The sequence below is a fragment of the Physeter macrocephalus genome, chromosome 7, assembly GCF_002837175.3.
Source record: "Physeter macrocephalus isolate SW-GA chromosome 7, ASM283717v5, whole genome shotgun sequence".
NCBI classification, from domain to species: Eukaryota; Metazoa; Chordata; class Mammalia; order Artiodactyla; family Physeteridae; genus Physeter; species Physeter macrocephalus.
In genome coordinates this window covers 22,611,212-22,627,555 of record NC_041220.1, presented here as the reverse complement: position 1 = coordinate 22,627,555, position 16,344 = coordinate 22,611,212, and the positions used below count along the sequence as shown (strand labels likewise).

General features: G+C 55.1%; 1 protein-coding gene across 1 annotated transcript in view; it reads right to left on the bottom strand.

Moving 5' to 3' along the window:
* Positions 1–12,598: 12,598 nt before the first annotated feature.
* Positions 12,599–16,344, bottom strand: part of WFS1 (wolframin ER transmembrane glycoprotein) — a 30,716-nt gene continuing 26,970 nt past the window's right edge. The window contains exon 8 of the mRNA XM_007119729.3: positions 12,599–15,233. Coding sequence (XP_007119791.1) covers positions 13,425–15,233 — 1,809 coding nt within the window. The 3' untranslated portion in view covers positions 12,599–13,424. The remainder of the gene's footprint in view (positions 15,234–16,344) is intronic.

Below are 16,344 nucleotides of genomic sequence, written 5' to 3'. Positions count from 1 at the left end.
TGGAGCCGATGATAATACTGACCTCGTGGTTTGGGGTCGTGATGGGGAGGGGCGAGATTAAATTGGATAAGGCCTGCAAAGTGCAGTGCCTGGCACGTAAGCTCTCAATAAATGACAGTTGTCTTGTTTTTTTTGTTTTGTTTTGCTTTGCTTTGTTTTGTTTTGCTTTGAAGCAAGGAAGCATAGCCCACCATGATTTTCAAATATTCTCACACTCTCCCCTCACCTTTTTTGAGCCTCACATCCAACTTGAAAATATGGTACAGATGAGGAAACTGAGGTTCAGAGAGGTGAGGGAATTGGCTCAGAATCACACAGCTAGCAGGTGCTGGAGCCACGTTTCTAGTTTGGCCCGGTTAACTCCTAATACGGTGCTCCCCCAGCAGCACCACCACACATGCTTCAGTGTCCCGGGGAACAAGATCTGGGAGGAGCCAGACCACAGGGCATCTGGATTTGTTCTGGAAGCCAGGGAGGCCCAGCCCTACATGCTGCGATGGCTGAGATAAGCCAGAGACTGTGTGGGGAAGTGCTTCGTGTACCCCCTGGCTTCCCTGCTCCCCTCCTGGGAGCCCAGGCCTTGCCTCCACTTTCAAGAGGGCGTTTTAACTTCGGGCCCAGCAGGAGGAAGGAAGTGGCTGTCCTGGTGGGCCTGCTGGCAGGACTTTGATTGGCTAAGTTCTCCATCAACCACTCCACCCCAGGACAGAGGATAAAGGAGGAGAAAGCCACTTCCGGGCTGTGTGACCTTGGACAATGGGCTAACCTCTCTGAACCCTGTGTGTAAATAGAGGGTGATGCCACTTCTTGCTGGGATGACTAGTGAGGTAATAAAAAATACCTTCTTAAACCCTGTGGCCCCATTGTATGGGGACTTTACATGTAGTATCTCGTTTAGGCTTCATGTTTTGCATTTTGTGGGGGAAGGGGGGGAGTACTAGTGTTATACCCATTTTACACCTGGAGAAACTGAGGCTTAGAGAGGTTAAGATTTACCTTGTGCCAAAATTCATAGGACTTGTAAGTTGAGGAGTCTGGATTCAAACTCAGATGGTAGAAGTGCCGGCGCATGGCAGATGCCCAAAGGATGGTGACAATACCGTGGCCTCAGCCCTACCAAATCCAGCCCCACCCAGCACTGACTGAGCACCAGCTCTGGGACTCCGCAGGTGTGATTAAGATTATGGACCTTGAGTTGGGAGCGTATCCTGGATTATCCAGGGAGGAACCAGTCTGTCACATGAGTCCCAGAAGGTAGAGAACCTCTGTGGGCTGTACTCAGAGGGAGATGCAGCAATGCAAAAAGGGTCAGAGAGATGTGACATGAGGACTCCACCTATCATCGCTGGCTCTGAAGATGGAGGAAAGGGCCACAGGCCAAGGAGTGGGGGTGGCCTCCAGGAGCTGGAAAAAGCAAGGAAATGGATTCTTCCCTAGAGCCTCTGGAAGGAGCACAGACCTGCCGACACCTCGATTTTAGCCCAGTGAGACCGCGTGGGACTTCTGACCACCACCACCCCCAGACTGTAGGAGAATAAGTGTGCTGTTTTAAACCACTCCAGTTTGTGGTCCTTTGTCGCAGTGGCTCTGGGGAGTGGACACACTCAGGTACCTTCATTCTGATCCCACGGCCAACACTTTCAGCAGATTCCTGCCCACTTTCACAGATGAGGACCCCAGAGAGGTCCAAGTACTCGCCTAAGGTCGAGCAGCAAAGGCGGGACCGGCTTCCACGTGGCCTTTCTGGGGGGCAGCCAGGGTGGGGCCTTGCCGGGAGCTCCGAGCAGTGCTCAGGGGCTGGCAGCCAGATGGTAGCACAGAGGGGTGTGGGGCTGCTAGAGGGCCAGGGCCCTGCTGGGAGCGGCACACGTGGACGGGCCCCCGGGCTGAGCTGTGGGCAGGCCACAGGGCGAGCGCTCCAGGGGCCACGTGAAACAAGGCTCAAACTCTGCTCCCCTCGCCAGACCTCTTCCCAGCTGCAGACTATCCTCTGCTCAGATGAAAGCAGAGCCATCACCCTGTTTCCCCCGAGCCCTGAGCCTCTGAGGCTCCTGACACCCACTGGACTATGCCCTTGAGCCTTGGCCTGGAGTGTGGGCCCCTCGGTGACCTGCCCAGCTGCCCTGTCAGCATCCTTACCCGTCACACTCCGTGTCATGGTTGTATTAACAGCGGGCACTTCTGAGCCGTGCGCTGCACCAGGCACCGTGCTGAGAGCTTTGTGTGCGCCGTCTCATTTCATCGGCAAGTCACCGTAAGAGAGGATGCTGTGATTTCCTTATTTCACAAAGGTGGAAACTGAGGCACAGAGAGAGAGGGGTACCTCACCCAAGGCCACAAACTGGGGATCCGACCCCAGGCAGTGTGCCCCCAGACTGGGTCCTGGAGTCTCCGCCACCTGAGCCACTTCAGGTCCCCATGGGTGATGTCCGAGGGGTGTTTTCGGGCCACCGGCTCCTGCTTGTCTCCTGCTGGAAACTAACTTCGCAGCCTGGAACAGCAGGCTGGCTCAGGGCCTGCAGAAATTGAACGACTCCTCGAAACTTTAGCAAAGGCTTACCAGCTTGGAGGGATGGTTTCCTAGCAACGGAGAAGCTTTTAGAGCTCAAGATAATTGCCCGAGTTGTGAGTGATTCATTTAAAACAGCCATGTCCTCTTTTAAAAAACAAAGCCCCATTGTCGCTACCTGGATGCTGTTAGAATTCCACACGGGGCCCACACAGCCAAGTGACGATGAATTTCAGAGAGGAACTGACATCCGCAAAAGGCAATAATATTAGGAGGACAAAAGTAAAAATAAAAATGGAAAGGAATTCATTATTTAAATTATGCAAAAAGATGTACAAACATGCAAAATAGAGATGGACGGCTGGAGAAGTGACTTATTCATTTAATACACGTGTAACGCCTATGAGAGGTGCCAAATAAGAACTAACTTCACCATTTACCTTTACAAACCTGCTTAATCACTCATTTGTTCGTTCAACAAATGTTTTTGGGGTGCCCGCTATGTCAGCAGCACAGAGGCTAAGTGGTTCAGGGCAGGGACGCTGGAGCCCAGTTCAGGGATTCAAAGCCTGGCTTTGATGGCAGTTGTGGATCTTGGGGACGCTACCTCCCCTTGCCGCGTCTCAGTTTTCTCATTCACAAAGCATGGAGAATGATAGTACCTACCTCTTGGGGTGGTGCAGATTAAAGAAGAAAATCCTCGCACAAGAGGTCAGCACGGAGCCTGGGCCCCCTGGAAGCCTGTTGAATGACATCATCTCTCTGCCCTCGCACTGGGGCCAAGCTTCAGTGAAGTCTTGCTAAACCCTGCAGCTCGGTCCCTGTGGGAAATCAGGGTAGCCTGTGTCCATGCTGAGAATGAAGAGGCCTTGCGCAGAGGGCAGCAGGGAGCCTGCAGGAGGGAGGAGGGGGCTGGGGGAGGGGGAGGTTCGGGGAGGAGGAGGGGTTTGCTGCGCCCGGAGCCAGCAGGCTGACCAAACCACCGACACCACTCAGGAGGATGGTCTGGGCTCTGCATGCACCCCCAGGACCCCTGGCACCGCTGGCCAGAATCTGGAGTCCCTGCAGCCATGCAGGCTGGGAGGGCAGGGACGCTGTTCATCACCACCAGCAGCCACTTTCCCCTCTACTGGTAACTGGGCTGTGAACTGGTTTGGGAGAAACCTCCACTTCCTCATGTGTGCAGGCTGGGTGCAGTGCTGGTCCAAGTGTCTTGCCTACTTTTGTCATGGGGTCAGCGTATGAGCTAAGCGAGGCCAACCCAACCTCTCCCCTGAATCTCAGGCCAGGAGAAGAATGTTGTATCCATTCCAGTTACTTCCAGTGGCCAGAAATGAGGCCCGCAGCAGGGGAGGCTGGGAAACAGGGCTGTTTCTGGGTAGCCAAAGGTCCAGCTCAAGGTCAGGGCTCTACTACCAGAGAAGAAGGGCACCTGCGAGGGATAAGGATAAATGGAGTGGTGCTGGTATCTTCTAACGCTGGAACTTTGCAGAACCCTGTGAGGGGCCCCTCCCAAGTACAAAGGTCCCTCTATGTCCCCTGCCTCTTGTGTGTATAAAAGCGGAAGTCTCCCAGGCCTCCCTGAGTCACAGAAGAGCAGGCTCGAGCAGTTAACGATGAGGACGATAGAGTCACAGATTCAGTAGCTGATGTACATTCCTGAGTTGTTTTACAGATACTATAACTTCCACCAGAGGGAAAAGCTAACTGCATGACGACCAGACTGCAGCCATGACATAAGCCGCTCTGTCTTGAGCAGTCTTGAATCTGTGGCTATAGCACAATTCCAAGAACTGCCCTCAAGAGAATGGGATTAACGCTACCGCTCAAAATAATCTATGTCTTTGTGGGCATCAAAATAACAGTAGCTCGTTCTGCCCGTACATGTAAACGGGCAGCTAAAACTGTCAGCAAAGAGATGCTTCAAACCCTTGTCGATACCTTTCACTCTAAGACCTCGACGCCCTTTCTCAGGATTAAGCAGTTACAGAAGATGGACCTTCGTCCTTAATCCCATAGAAATGGAATGCTATCTGAAGGGGGGGGATTTGTAAGTAGCTCTTTGCAGGAAACAGTCCTCGGCAGGAAATCCCTTTTCTCTTGTCACTTTTAGCAAAACTACATCGTGACTAACTTTTAAATCAGACACCCCCATGCCCTGCTCATCTCTGGCCCAAGCGCACCTTTCAAATCTTTTGCTCACACGACACCTTCCTAACTTGTTGCTTCTTTCTGTAGATCCAGAAGTAGAAATAAAGAATAAGTAATTAACAGATGACCAGATCTCTTCCCTAGCTGCCCCTTCAGTAATCTCACAAACTGTGTGAACAAGATATTATCTAAAGAAAGATCATGAAGAGTCGACAAGTCTGCACACAGAGGGAGATGGCGACGGCCCTGAGCTCCCATCTCAATGATTAACTGAAATTACTTCCCTTTTTCCCTTTAAAGACTTTCATGGCCGAGCAAAACCTTCAGAGTTGGTTTTTTGGGGACGCTGAGTCTGCCGTCTCCCCAGATTGCTGGCTTTCTGATTAAAAGCCGTGTTTTCCATTTCTGCCAATACTTGCCTCTCACGTATCGATTTTTGAGCGGCGAACAGCCGGACCTGAGTTCGATAACAATGCTTGCGCCCAAACAACCCCCAGAGTCAGCCAGAGTCCATTTCTGGGAGCTGCCAGCAAGCAGCGCTAATGATGGCAGCGATCTATGCCCACTCAGCGGGCCCGGCACAAGGGGGTCAGGGTCCGCTTCTGCCACGGTGGCGTGAGCGCCTCAGGGATGGCTCTGCCAGAGGCAACCACTCGCTCGGGACAAGAAATGACTCACCAAAGGCACTGACAGTGAACGCGGGCCGGCGGGTCCCGGAGACAAGCGGAAACTCGGGAGAAGGGGCAGCTGAGGCGCGGGTCCCAGCTGGGCAGGTCCAGCCTGAGGGCAGCCGAGGCTGCGAGGGGAGGTGAAGACACACCTGGATGGAGAGGTGGGAACCTCTGAGAGGTTCTAGGTCCCGGGGGTGTCAATTCTCTGCCTGGGTCGGGTCTTAGACCCCAGGCTGAGGGCAGGGACCCTCCAGGAGGCTGAGCAGGGAGGTGGGAAGTTTTGGTAAAAACAAAACCAAAACCCCTCACTTTCGGGGATAACAGGCAGAGAGAAGGAACCCAGGGGGTTCCGGGCGGCACCTTGGGGTGGGGGTGAGAGGCCTCAGAAGCCACACAGGGGGCAGCGGGTGCTGGGGTCTGGGGACTCGAACCCTGTCGCTGGCTCACATCCGACGCCCTGTCCCTACTGCTCGGGGGGACCGGTCACCATCACAGAGCCTGGTCTGTCTTCGCCAGAGCAGCAATCAAGGGGGATCTGGGGCGACCGGGCACCGCCTCGGGGGACGGAATCCCCAGAGACTGAATGGGGGAGGCAGCCCAGAAGTGAAAAGAAGAGGAGGAGGGGGGACCCAGGACGTGGATTAAGGGAGAAGCGCAGAGATCGGGACATCAGCCAAGGCCGGAGAAGTGTCCCGCCCAGGAGCTAGAGCTCACAGCTTCCCCTGGCCTTGGGTCCCAGCTACGGGGGTTGGGCAGCAGCCCTGCAGCGGGGCTGGAGGTAAGTTCGGTGCCAGGACCAGGGCAGCAGAGGGGCCGGGGGAGGCGGGGGTGAGACTGAGCAGATCATGGAGGCTGGGCTCTGATTTTAGGGGTCTTCGTCTTTAGGGTGTCGATGAGTGCTCCTCCCTGGAAGCTGGATGCGGAGCCGAGAAGGAAGAGAAAGCGGAACGGTGAAGAGCCTGAGGTCTCTTCCAGGTGTGAGGGCAGGTGCTCCTTGCCGGCAGGGACACGTGTGGTGGGAAACAGGCACAGGGGACTGGCGCGAGCCCTCCTCCCAGGGCCCTGAGGAGTGAGCCTGGGCGGGGGGCCCTGGAGGGAGCGCTACCTCGCAAGCCAGCAGGACTCACGGTGCTGTGTGTCATCCTGGTCCCGGCTCAGGTCCACCTGGCTCAGGTGAGTGACAGGGAACCCAGGGGAGTTTTGGCCCAGGCTTGGGTCAAAGCATTAGAAGGGGTAGAAGTCCCCCAGCAGAACTCAGCAAAGGAGACCAACCAGTGTGAACAGGGGGTATCGAGTGGGGCACTCAGATCCACCTAGAGGTTGATCCCACACCAACGGGGGAGAATTTAGGGTCATATCACTTTTCAGAGAGCGACTTAAGCGGGTTCCCAGGGAATCTTTAAAATTTGGGTGGTTGGGTGTACAGATAGGTAAAGACTGCGGGGGTAATTTTCATCCCAAGATTTTATTATAAAAACGTAGCTAGGTACCCTTTTAAGGATATCCTAATCTATTCATTTTGCTTTCTAAAAGTAACTACTGTGTCCGTCTTATTTTTTCATCCATTCATTTCATACATAATTTATACCCCCCTTTCTCCCCCTATTTGCAGAAAGGTTTTGAGGCCCCTGGGAATTTCCACCTGTCAAGAGCACGTATGGTCAGAACACAGAGGTCCTCTGTCCCCCGTGTAACAGGAGGACGGCTACTCTCCTCCTCGCTCAGTACCGCCATAAATGTGTACTTCAGCTTCCACTACAGGAAGAGAACTTCAAACTGCTCTATGGAGCTGGGAGGAAATGGCCAGGCAGAGGGCCAGCAGGGGGGCTTGAGTCTGAGCTCCATCAAGACTAGGCTGCGTGAGCTGACCTCCTGACCCGCTCCATCTCTGTATGAGTTTCCTGTGGCTGCTGTAACCAGTGACCACAAACTTAGTGACCCCAAATCATCCAAATTCATTATCTTACCGTTCCGGAGGTCAGAATCTGAACTGGGTCTCACTGGGCTAGTATCAAGATGAAAACTCTCAAGCAGGGCCGGTTCCCTCTGGAGACTCTAGGGGAGAATCCATTCCTTGCCTTTTCCAGTTTCTAGGGGCATCTACGTTCCTTGGCTCATGGCCCCTTCCTCCATCTTCAAGCCAGTAGCATATCATCCTCAATCTCTCTCTCCCTGATACTCCTGCCTGTCTCTCGTAAGGACCCTTGTGGTTGCATTGCATCCACCTGGATAATCCAGGATCATCTCCCATCTCAAAACCCTTAACCCATCTGCGGAGTCCCTTTAGCCTTGTTTAGAGGATTAGCACATGGACACCTCTGGGGGTGGTTATTTTCCCTCCCGCATCTTCAGAGTGGAAATGTCTATCTTGCAATGGCTGCCATGATGATTAAAGGAGAAAACACACGAACCCTGGCAAATTGGACAGGAGCCTCTAAAGCGCTCATGGCAGGTGAGTGTGGCTCCTTTCTCTACTGGGCATTATGTCGCTTTATTACTGGCTGATGGTCCCCCAGCGCCCCACCAGGAAACGTCACGCCCACCAGGGTGGGGACCGCTCTGTTCAGTGCTGCATCCCCTGTGCCTGAGAAGAGCACAGCACAACGTAGGTGCTCAGCATTTGTTGAACGAACGAATTTCCTTTTTTTCATGAGGACAAGCAGCACTGGGCCCCAGGTGGAGACCCTGCCAGGTGCAGGGAGCTCTCCCAGAGCTTCTCGGTGAGGTTTATGTGTGCACAGCGGGCTGGTGTGGCTTTTACCCTGACATCTGGACATGCAGATCGGGAGTTGGGACGGTTAAAGGATTCTGTTGTCTCACGGCACGTTCAAGAACGACAAGGTCCTGCTTTACGGACAACTTTGAAATAGGTACACGCAGAAATTTGGGTTTTTGCAGTTACATGACGTGTGATTGGGATATAGGAATGGAAATGAAAAAATGGAAAAGAGCATTTGAATAACTGAACGTTGAAAAACTGGTCTTTAGCAGCACATCCACAAGGGGAGTGCGGCCTTTCTGATACTGCTGTCCACCCCCCAAGAGGATGGACAGGGCAGGTTCCGGGAAAGAATACCCCTCTGGGGCACTCAGAAGCGGGGGGGGTCTCACTGCGATGCATGGGAAGCTCTGGTGCCAAACCCTCTCCAGGCCTCAACTGGGTCTTCCCCGAGCAGTGCAAACGCTGTGATGCTTCATGGAAGCATCGTGAGACACCCCCCCACCTCCACCCACCACCGCAGACCAGCCCCTGGTGCTCCCGCAGGCCCAGAGAGATGAAGGCCTGGCCGGCGCTCAGACATCGTGTGATCTGCTGGTGGCCCCTGCGGTCAGCACAGTTCTTTCCTGGCAGGCCCGAGGGTGGCCCCTGTGGGCAATGTTCTGAAAAGGGATTTTAAGCCCCAGGAAGATGGCGGTTTCTTTGTGGCTCTGTAAAAAGAACAGGCTTTGGTTCTGTCCCAGCTCTGCCACCTCCTGGCCACGTAACTTTGGCCAAGTCCACACAACATGAACATGAACCTTTAACAAGTCTCACGTGTAAATGTTGGCAGGGGGCGGGCCGTGGGACCTAGTTCTCAGGACCAAACAACCTCATGTGAACAAAGTGCCAGACCCACAGTGATGCTCAGAGACCTGGGTCCCCTATACCCTCCTCACAGAGGGCGGGGATCAGCTCCCGGAAGTCTTTGCCGCCAACAGCCTGACCTCTGCAAACCCCTCCATGCGCCTACCACCTGGTCCTGGGCCCGGCAGACAGCGGCCTGTTTATCAACAGGAAAGGAGGACAGCAAGCAGGCCGGGGATCCTCAGGACCACAGGGGCCAAGGCCATTTGATGTTTATGGCCCCGTGGAAGCTTCCACAGAAGCAGTATCTACCACCAAAGGGCCAGCTGGCCAGTTCTGCTGGGAGACGGGGGATGACCTTTCCACTGTCTCCTTTCTCCTCCACACGGTGCCTAGAAGTACCCTCTGACCCATTTTCCAGAGCTCAGCCCTGACCTTGTGAGGGCCCTGGCTTCAGAGTCAAGAGAGGGGCTCTAGCTGCCTGCAGGACAGAGACTCAATTCCAACCTGGCCTTTGGACCCCAAGCTCCACCCTCTGGAACCCCCTGGCGTCCTGGGCGATGCCTGAGGCATCAATGGGTGCCCTGAAGGTTGAATAGTCTTTCTCTGACCTCACCAAATCCAGTCTCTCGCCTTGCTATCAAAATGGGGCAAACCCCACATCCTCCCAGAAGCCTCCGGGACCCCGTCTCCCTCCCCAGGCTGAAGTTCCACCTTCTCTGGGCCCCCATAGCACTTCCTGTGTCTGCAGGGAGGAGGGCACTTCTGAGTCTGCACTGGGGCCCACACACATCTGACCTGTGTGATTTCCCTGAGGGTGGAAACTGGGTTTGATTCAGACCGTGCAATTACAGCATCTGCTCAGCATCACAGTGCAATAAATATTTGTTCGAGGGCCGCAATGAACGCAATCAAAGCTCATTAGTTAAGTTAAATAAGGAAGGTTTTAGACGATAAGTCATACGTATTAGCCAACCTTTTCTGGATGCGCAGTCATGACGAATTAAAGCTGTGATGCAGGGAGAAAGGCAGGACTGTGTGTCCCGGCGGGTGTGGTGGTTAGGAGGTGGGTGCAGACAGAGCATCAGCTGACACCGGTCCCCCTGTTTGGATTAAGCTACTCCGATAAGTTCCGTTCAGCTAAACATGGTTATTTTCACAAAGGTTAAACTTTTTAAAAGCTAGAAGGGACATTCGTCTGGTGAGGGCCTATATAAAGGTTCTTAATTGGTTCTAAAGTTCCATGAATGCTTAACTTCATTTGAAACATTCACAAATGTACTGAGATTTACTAGTGCCTGACACTGTTGTGACCACCCTGCAATAAAATTAACTAGTTTAATCCTAAAAACAAGCGATGAGGCAGGCCCTGTTACATCCCCAATTTACAGAAAAGGCACCGGGAGGCCTGGAAAGTGTGACTCTGCTCGAGATCACACAGCTGGGATGAGGGTTTCAAACCAGCCAGGTGGCTTCCTATTCTCATCTGCTGCATAGGTTACACCTGAACTTACAAATAACACTTTTTTGCATGGAGTTCTGTACGTATATTTTTGTTTGTTTGGGTGTAGAAAAGAAATTCTTTATTGCCTTGCCAGGCAAAGGGGGACACAGCGGGCTTGTGCCCTCAAAAACTGTGTGTCCCAACCCAGGGGTTTGGTGAGGAGTTTTATAGCAATGGTTCAAGGGTGGGGTTGCTGATTATTATCAGGGTGTGTGCAGGGCCTGCACTCCTTTAATCTGGCCTCAGGTAAGTCTCCTGATGAGCTTCTCCGGTTCTTGAGGTTGTCAAACTGTGACCTTCTCTGGAATGAAGAACGCTTCATCAAGTACTTAACATCTTCCATTTGTTGGGGATTTTAGTTTTGTAGAAGAGCTCAAAGATATTGTTATGTGCATTCTTTGAGGCAGAACCAGGACCCTGCCCCCAGGCTGCACTATTGTTTATTGACTGCTCCTCCCTTGTCTCCACATCCCCTCCCTTCCCTGGTCAACAGCTGTTTGAACCTGCCCTTTGGAACTTAGGGAAGGTCATGGAGGCTGAAACCTATTTCCTACAAACAAGAAACAGGGGACACAAAAAGGCTTCTGTGGCTAGGAGCCCCACAAGGTCCTGCTTGGTTTCAAGAGGAAACCAGGAAAAAGGCAACATTGCTGCTAACAAAGTCCTAAGGAAAGGTGTTCCTTCACAAATGGGTTTGGATGAGGACATTGATTTTTATGAAGAAGTTACATCAGACCATCAATAAACTCTTTTAAGATTCTTCCATCCAAAGTTGCTCTATTCTGTATTCTTTATTCATGTTTATACCAATTATCTGTTCCTTGAGAATGTGAAAGAAGTTTCTGGTAAAACTTTCTTTTGAGACTGATGGGGGTGTGTTCGGGGCAAGCTGCTCCAAGATGTGCCACTCTGGCATGTGGATTATTTAGAGCTGAAAAGAAGCAAGACCCAAAAGACTCAGGAAGAACCTTTGAACTTCACCCTTACTGCCTAAAATATTTAAGATAGAAAGCCTGTTCCAGGGCTTCCCTGGTGGTGCAGTGGTTGGGAGTCCGCCTGCTGATGCAGGGGACACGGGTTCATGCCCCGGTCCAGGAGGATACCACGTGCCGCGGAGTGGCTGGGCCCGTGAGCCATGGCCGCTGAGCCTGCGTGTCCGGAGCCTGTGCTCCACAACGGGAGAGGCCACAGCAGTGAGAGGCCCGCGTACCGCAAAAAAAAAAAAAAAAAAAAAAAGGCTGTTCCAGGAAGGAGTTATCACCGTAGATAACTGTAGTAAAGTATTGAACTAAGTGTGGTAAACAGGGAGGAACCTAGCAAGGCCCATCTGATCAAATACATTTGGCTTTTTTTTTTAATTTTTTTTTTTTTTTTTTTTTTGGCTGTGTTGGGTCTTCATTGCTGCACGCGGGCTTTCTCTAGTTGCGGAGCACGGGCTCTAGGCACACGGGTTTCAGTAGTTGTGGCATGCGGGCTCAGTAGTTGTGGCCTAGTAGTGTCGGGGTCGCTCACTGAGAATCAGTTCTGCTCTTTGTAACTCCAGCTGCACTTGTATGTAACTCAGTACAAGGGTAGACACCTGTTGATTCTCTTACACATACAAAAAAAAGGGCTTCTTTTAAAGAAAGTAAAGGACAGTGGATTTCATCAAAGGTTTTTATTTTGGCTGCTTTAGGACCTTGACTTTCTGCTTCCTGGTTCTGAACATGGCCTAGCGTTTCTGAGCACTGGGAGGGGACGCCCCGGGTTCCTTCTATTTCCTAGTCCCGGTGGATTCAGGCGTGACCCTCCCAAACACACCCATTACCCACCAGACAGGAGAGCTGCGAGTTGGGCAGGCTGCAGGCTGCAGAGCTCGGGGCTTCTGCCCGTGTGGCCTCCTATCTCAGAATCAGGCAGGGCCTTGGTCATATGACAGAGCGGCTCTGCAGGCCCCCATGTGTTGGGTCTTCATTGCTGCACGTGGGCTTTCTCTAGTTGCGGAAGCACGGGCTCTAGGCACACGGGTTTCAGTAGTTGTGGCACGCGGGCTCAGTAGTTGTGGCCTAGTAGTGTCGGGGTCGCTCACTGAGAATCAGTTCTGCTCTTTGTAACTCCAGCTGCACTTGTATGTAACTCAGTACAAGGGTAGACACCTGTTGATTCTCTTACACATACAAAAAAAAGGGCTTCTTTTAAAGAAAGTAAAGGACAGTGGATTTCATCAAAGGTTTTTATTTTGGCTGCTTTAGGACCTTGACTTTCTGCTTCCTGGTTCTGAACATGGCCTAGCGTTTCTGAGCACTGGGAGGGGACGCCCCGGGTTCCTTCTATTTCCTAGTCCCGGTGGATTCAGGCGTGACCCTCCCAAACACACCCATTACCCACCAGACAGGAGAGCTGCGAGTTGGGCAGGCTGCAGGCTGCAGAGCTCGGGGCTTCTGCCCGTGTGGCCTCCTATCTCAGAATCAGGCAGGGCCTTGGTCATATGACAGAGCGGCTCTGCAGGCCCCCAGGATCTGCAAACAGCTGTCAAGGCTTAGCAGTGACCAAATAAATAAGGAAAGCTATCGTTGAGTTTACAGAGCAGCACTATTGGTTCTTTAAATAACAAACCCAAACAGAAGTAAATGAGGGGCCGGGGCGTGCGTGGAGGTGGTAGGGGAGGGAGGGCAGCATCTGTAAAGTGTTTCTCGGGCACAGGAATCCTAGTCTAGCCGGGCACACCAGCCGCGCACGGAGAGGTCGGGACTGCGGGTCAAGGCCGTGCATGCCATTTCCAACCACACCGGGCAGTTGAAGTGGACAGAGCTTAAGGAGTCAGCCCGTTCACAGAGGTGTGAGCAGACGACACGTGACAAATGGTCTCCAAAGCCCTGAGTTTTGCGCATGCGTGCGGGGACACACACACACACACACACACACACACACACACACACACGCACACACACACACGGTGGTTAGTGTTGCGCCGTTCGGCCGGGAGGCCATGGGGGGAGGTCCTGGCAGCCACATGCAGCGACACTCCTGCAACAGGACGCATCCTCAGGCCACTGACAGGAAGGGGAAGAAGAAGAAGTCGAAGGCGAACTTCACGGCGCCGTGCACGGTGCTGCGCCAGTCCCGCTCGACCTTCACTTGCCGCCTGGCTGGTGAGAGCTGCGCCATGCAGTTGAGGCAGCTGATGGCCTTGAGCTCGAAGACGGGCCACTTGCTGCCCAGGCGGCCCTCGAGGACGGTGCTGAACTCGATGACGCTGCCCTGGCGCAGGTGGAGCAGCACGCCCTTGAACTCGCTGCTGGCCCGCAGCACGATGTCCTTGGTGATGTCGTCCTCCTCGGGGCCGCGGGTGCCGTTGGCGCCACTGTAGGGCATGCCCACGGTGATCTCGAACTTGTGCCGGTCGAACTTCTTGATGTGGCAGGGGTGCTTGGCCAGGAGCTTGAGGCGGCAGAGCTCCTCCTCGGCCGTGGAGACGTTGCCCGAGCTGCAGGACGGGTAGGCCTCACCGTAGAGGCAGCGCACCCAGTCGCCGATGAAGAGCGGGAGCATGTTGATGGCCGACTCGGCGCTGTTGTCGATCTCCGTCACGCGGACATACTTGAAGCGGCCGGTCCACGTGACCCTGTGGCCCTCCAGGTGGCTGCACAGGATCTGGGTGCGGGCCATGTTGGTCTCCTTCCAGGCCCTCGGCCCGCACAGGAAGCCGTACTGCTGCCAGGTCAGCGTGGAGTTGTAGACCTTCATGCCCTCCGAGCGGTACACGTAGAACCAGCAGAAGAGCACGATGGCCGTGATCCACACCAGGATAAGCTTGACGATGGAGCTCCGTGTCAGGGACTTGACCATCTCCACCACGGAGAAGTTGGCCTTGGTCCACCAGCGGACCAGCAGGGGAATGCTGCAGACCACCATGGTGACCGCAACCTTGGTGAGCTCCAGGGACAAGAACCAGTGGGCCAACTGCACCACAGCCATCAGCGCCAGGCCGGCCACCAGGATGGGGAGCGCGAAGAGGAAGAGGAAGTAGCCGACGGATGCGCGCACCAGCCCCAGGCCGGTGGACTCGAGCAGGATGACCACGGAGAGCTCGCACCACATGAAGCAGACCAGGTAGGGGACCAGGTAGCAGTAGGCGCCCTTGAAGTTTCTCAGCTGGGCCATGCGGAAGAAGAGGTACAGCAGGTATACATAGAGCAGGCAGGGGATGCTGACGTTCAGGACGATGAAGTGGCCGACGGGCACCGCGAAGAAGGTCTGGCCCAGGAGCTTCAGGTAGCGCCAGTCGACGGGCACGGTGGGCAGGATGGAGAGCAGGCCGGCCGCCACCTCGGTCACCAGGGCCCTCCTGGTGTAGGGCTCGGCCGAGGTGCTCAGGCTCATGTAGCTGGTGACCGTGAAGAAGACGGACACGACGGCCAGCTCCGAGCAGGGGATGCAGTCCTTGCTGGCGATGGGGAAGGAGAAGATGACGAAGAAGACAGACAGCAGGAAGTGGACGTAGGGCTCCAGGTGGTTCCAGCCGAAGTTCCCCTCGGCCTGCTCCACGTCCAGGTTGGGCTCGAATCGCAGGAGCAGGCTGGTGAGGGCACGGAAGCTCTCCCAGGCCTTGCTGTCCTGGAAGACCTTGAGGGTGCAGATGACCATGGAGATGAAGGACAGGTAGAAGACGACCAGGGGCACGAAGAAGGCGAAGAAGTCGACGGTGAGGTTGCTGACGATGAAGAAGAAGACCAGGGCGTTGATGTGGTGCGTAGGCACGAGGGTGGACAGCCAGTGCACGCCCGCCCGGGACGCCACGTCAATCAGGTACTCCTTCAGCTCCATGATGGCGTGCAGCGGGTACCTGACCACCTGGGAGGAGGGGTGGAGACAAAGGAGGGGCACTGGAACGCGGCCAGGGTGGGAGCCCCACTCTCTGCCGTGTCGCTGCTCTCTGTCACTCAGCCGCACTGCCCCCGGCTCTGGGCAAAATGAACTCACCCGCCATTTCAACCACGGCCGCGCCCTTGGTCCGCACGGTCCTTCCGCCTGTAACACCCTCTGCAGGTGGTGGTGCTCCACGTGGTCTCGCGAACCTTCGCTCGATCCCGCCCAATCCTGCAGGGCCCGGCCTCTCCCCCCCGCCCACCCCTGACTCCCAGCCGTCCACCAGGGTCTCCAGACTTATGAGGGCTGGTCTTTGCTGCAAGACCGGGGGCGCCTGGCAGAGCCCACCTGGCCCCCTCTTCCCTCCCCACGGGCCTCACACTTGCAAAGATGACAGAGCACCGGGCTGCTTGCGTCTCACCCACCCCTGTGGAGGGCACTTCACCGGGCCTCAGCTGCTCACCCATCCACCGAGGGGGAGAGGAACCGCTGCTTTATCGGCCTACGCTGGGCTCTGACCGGCCCAGGGGCGGGAGCGGGGACCCCGGGAAGGAGAGTTCGGCAGCCGTGTGAATGCAAACGGTTCAGCTGCGGTGGGCGGATGAGAGGGCTTCACTGCGACAGGAGGCCCGACGGCAGCCGCCTGCACCCCCCACCCCTGCACGCCGACTGCTCAGAACAGACGCACAACCCTCCCAGCCACGTCAAGGGCAGCGCCGCTGCCTGCCTTGGGGCCCACCGCCCGGCCTGTGCTCACTGCAGAGCAGCAGAAACCCTCGGCCTTTCCCGCAGCCAAAGACAAATGAGGGGCTGAGAGGGAAGCGCGGGCGGTTCTGCCACCCAGGGTGGCCCCATACCTGCCTGGTTCTCTGTACAGAACCCCGGAGGCTTCCAGCCCCACCACGGCTCCGGGGAGACGGGAGGGAAGCCGAAGGCGGTGGGTGGGGGGAAGAAAGCAGCTGTGGCAGCGCCAGTGCTCACTCGGGGTGGCAAGGAGGACCACACCAGGGGCTGGGTCCTCGCAGAGGTCACCCACGCCTGCGGGCAGCAAGGCCCAGCTGCGCCCAGAGCCCGTCCATCCGAGGGGCTCCATGAC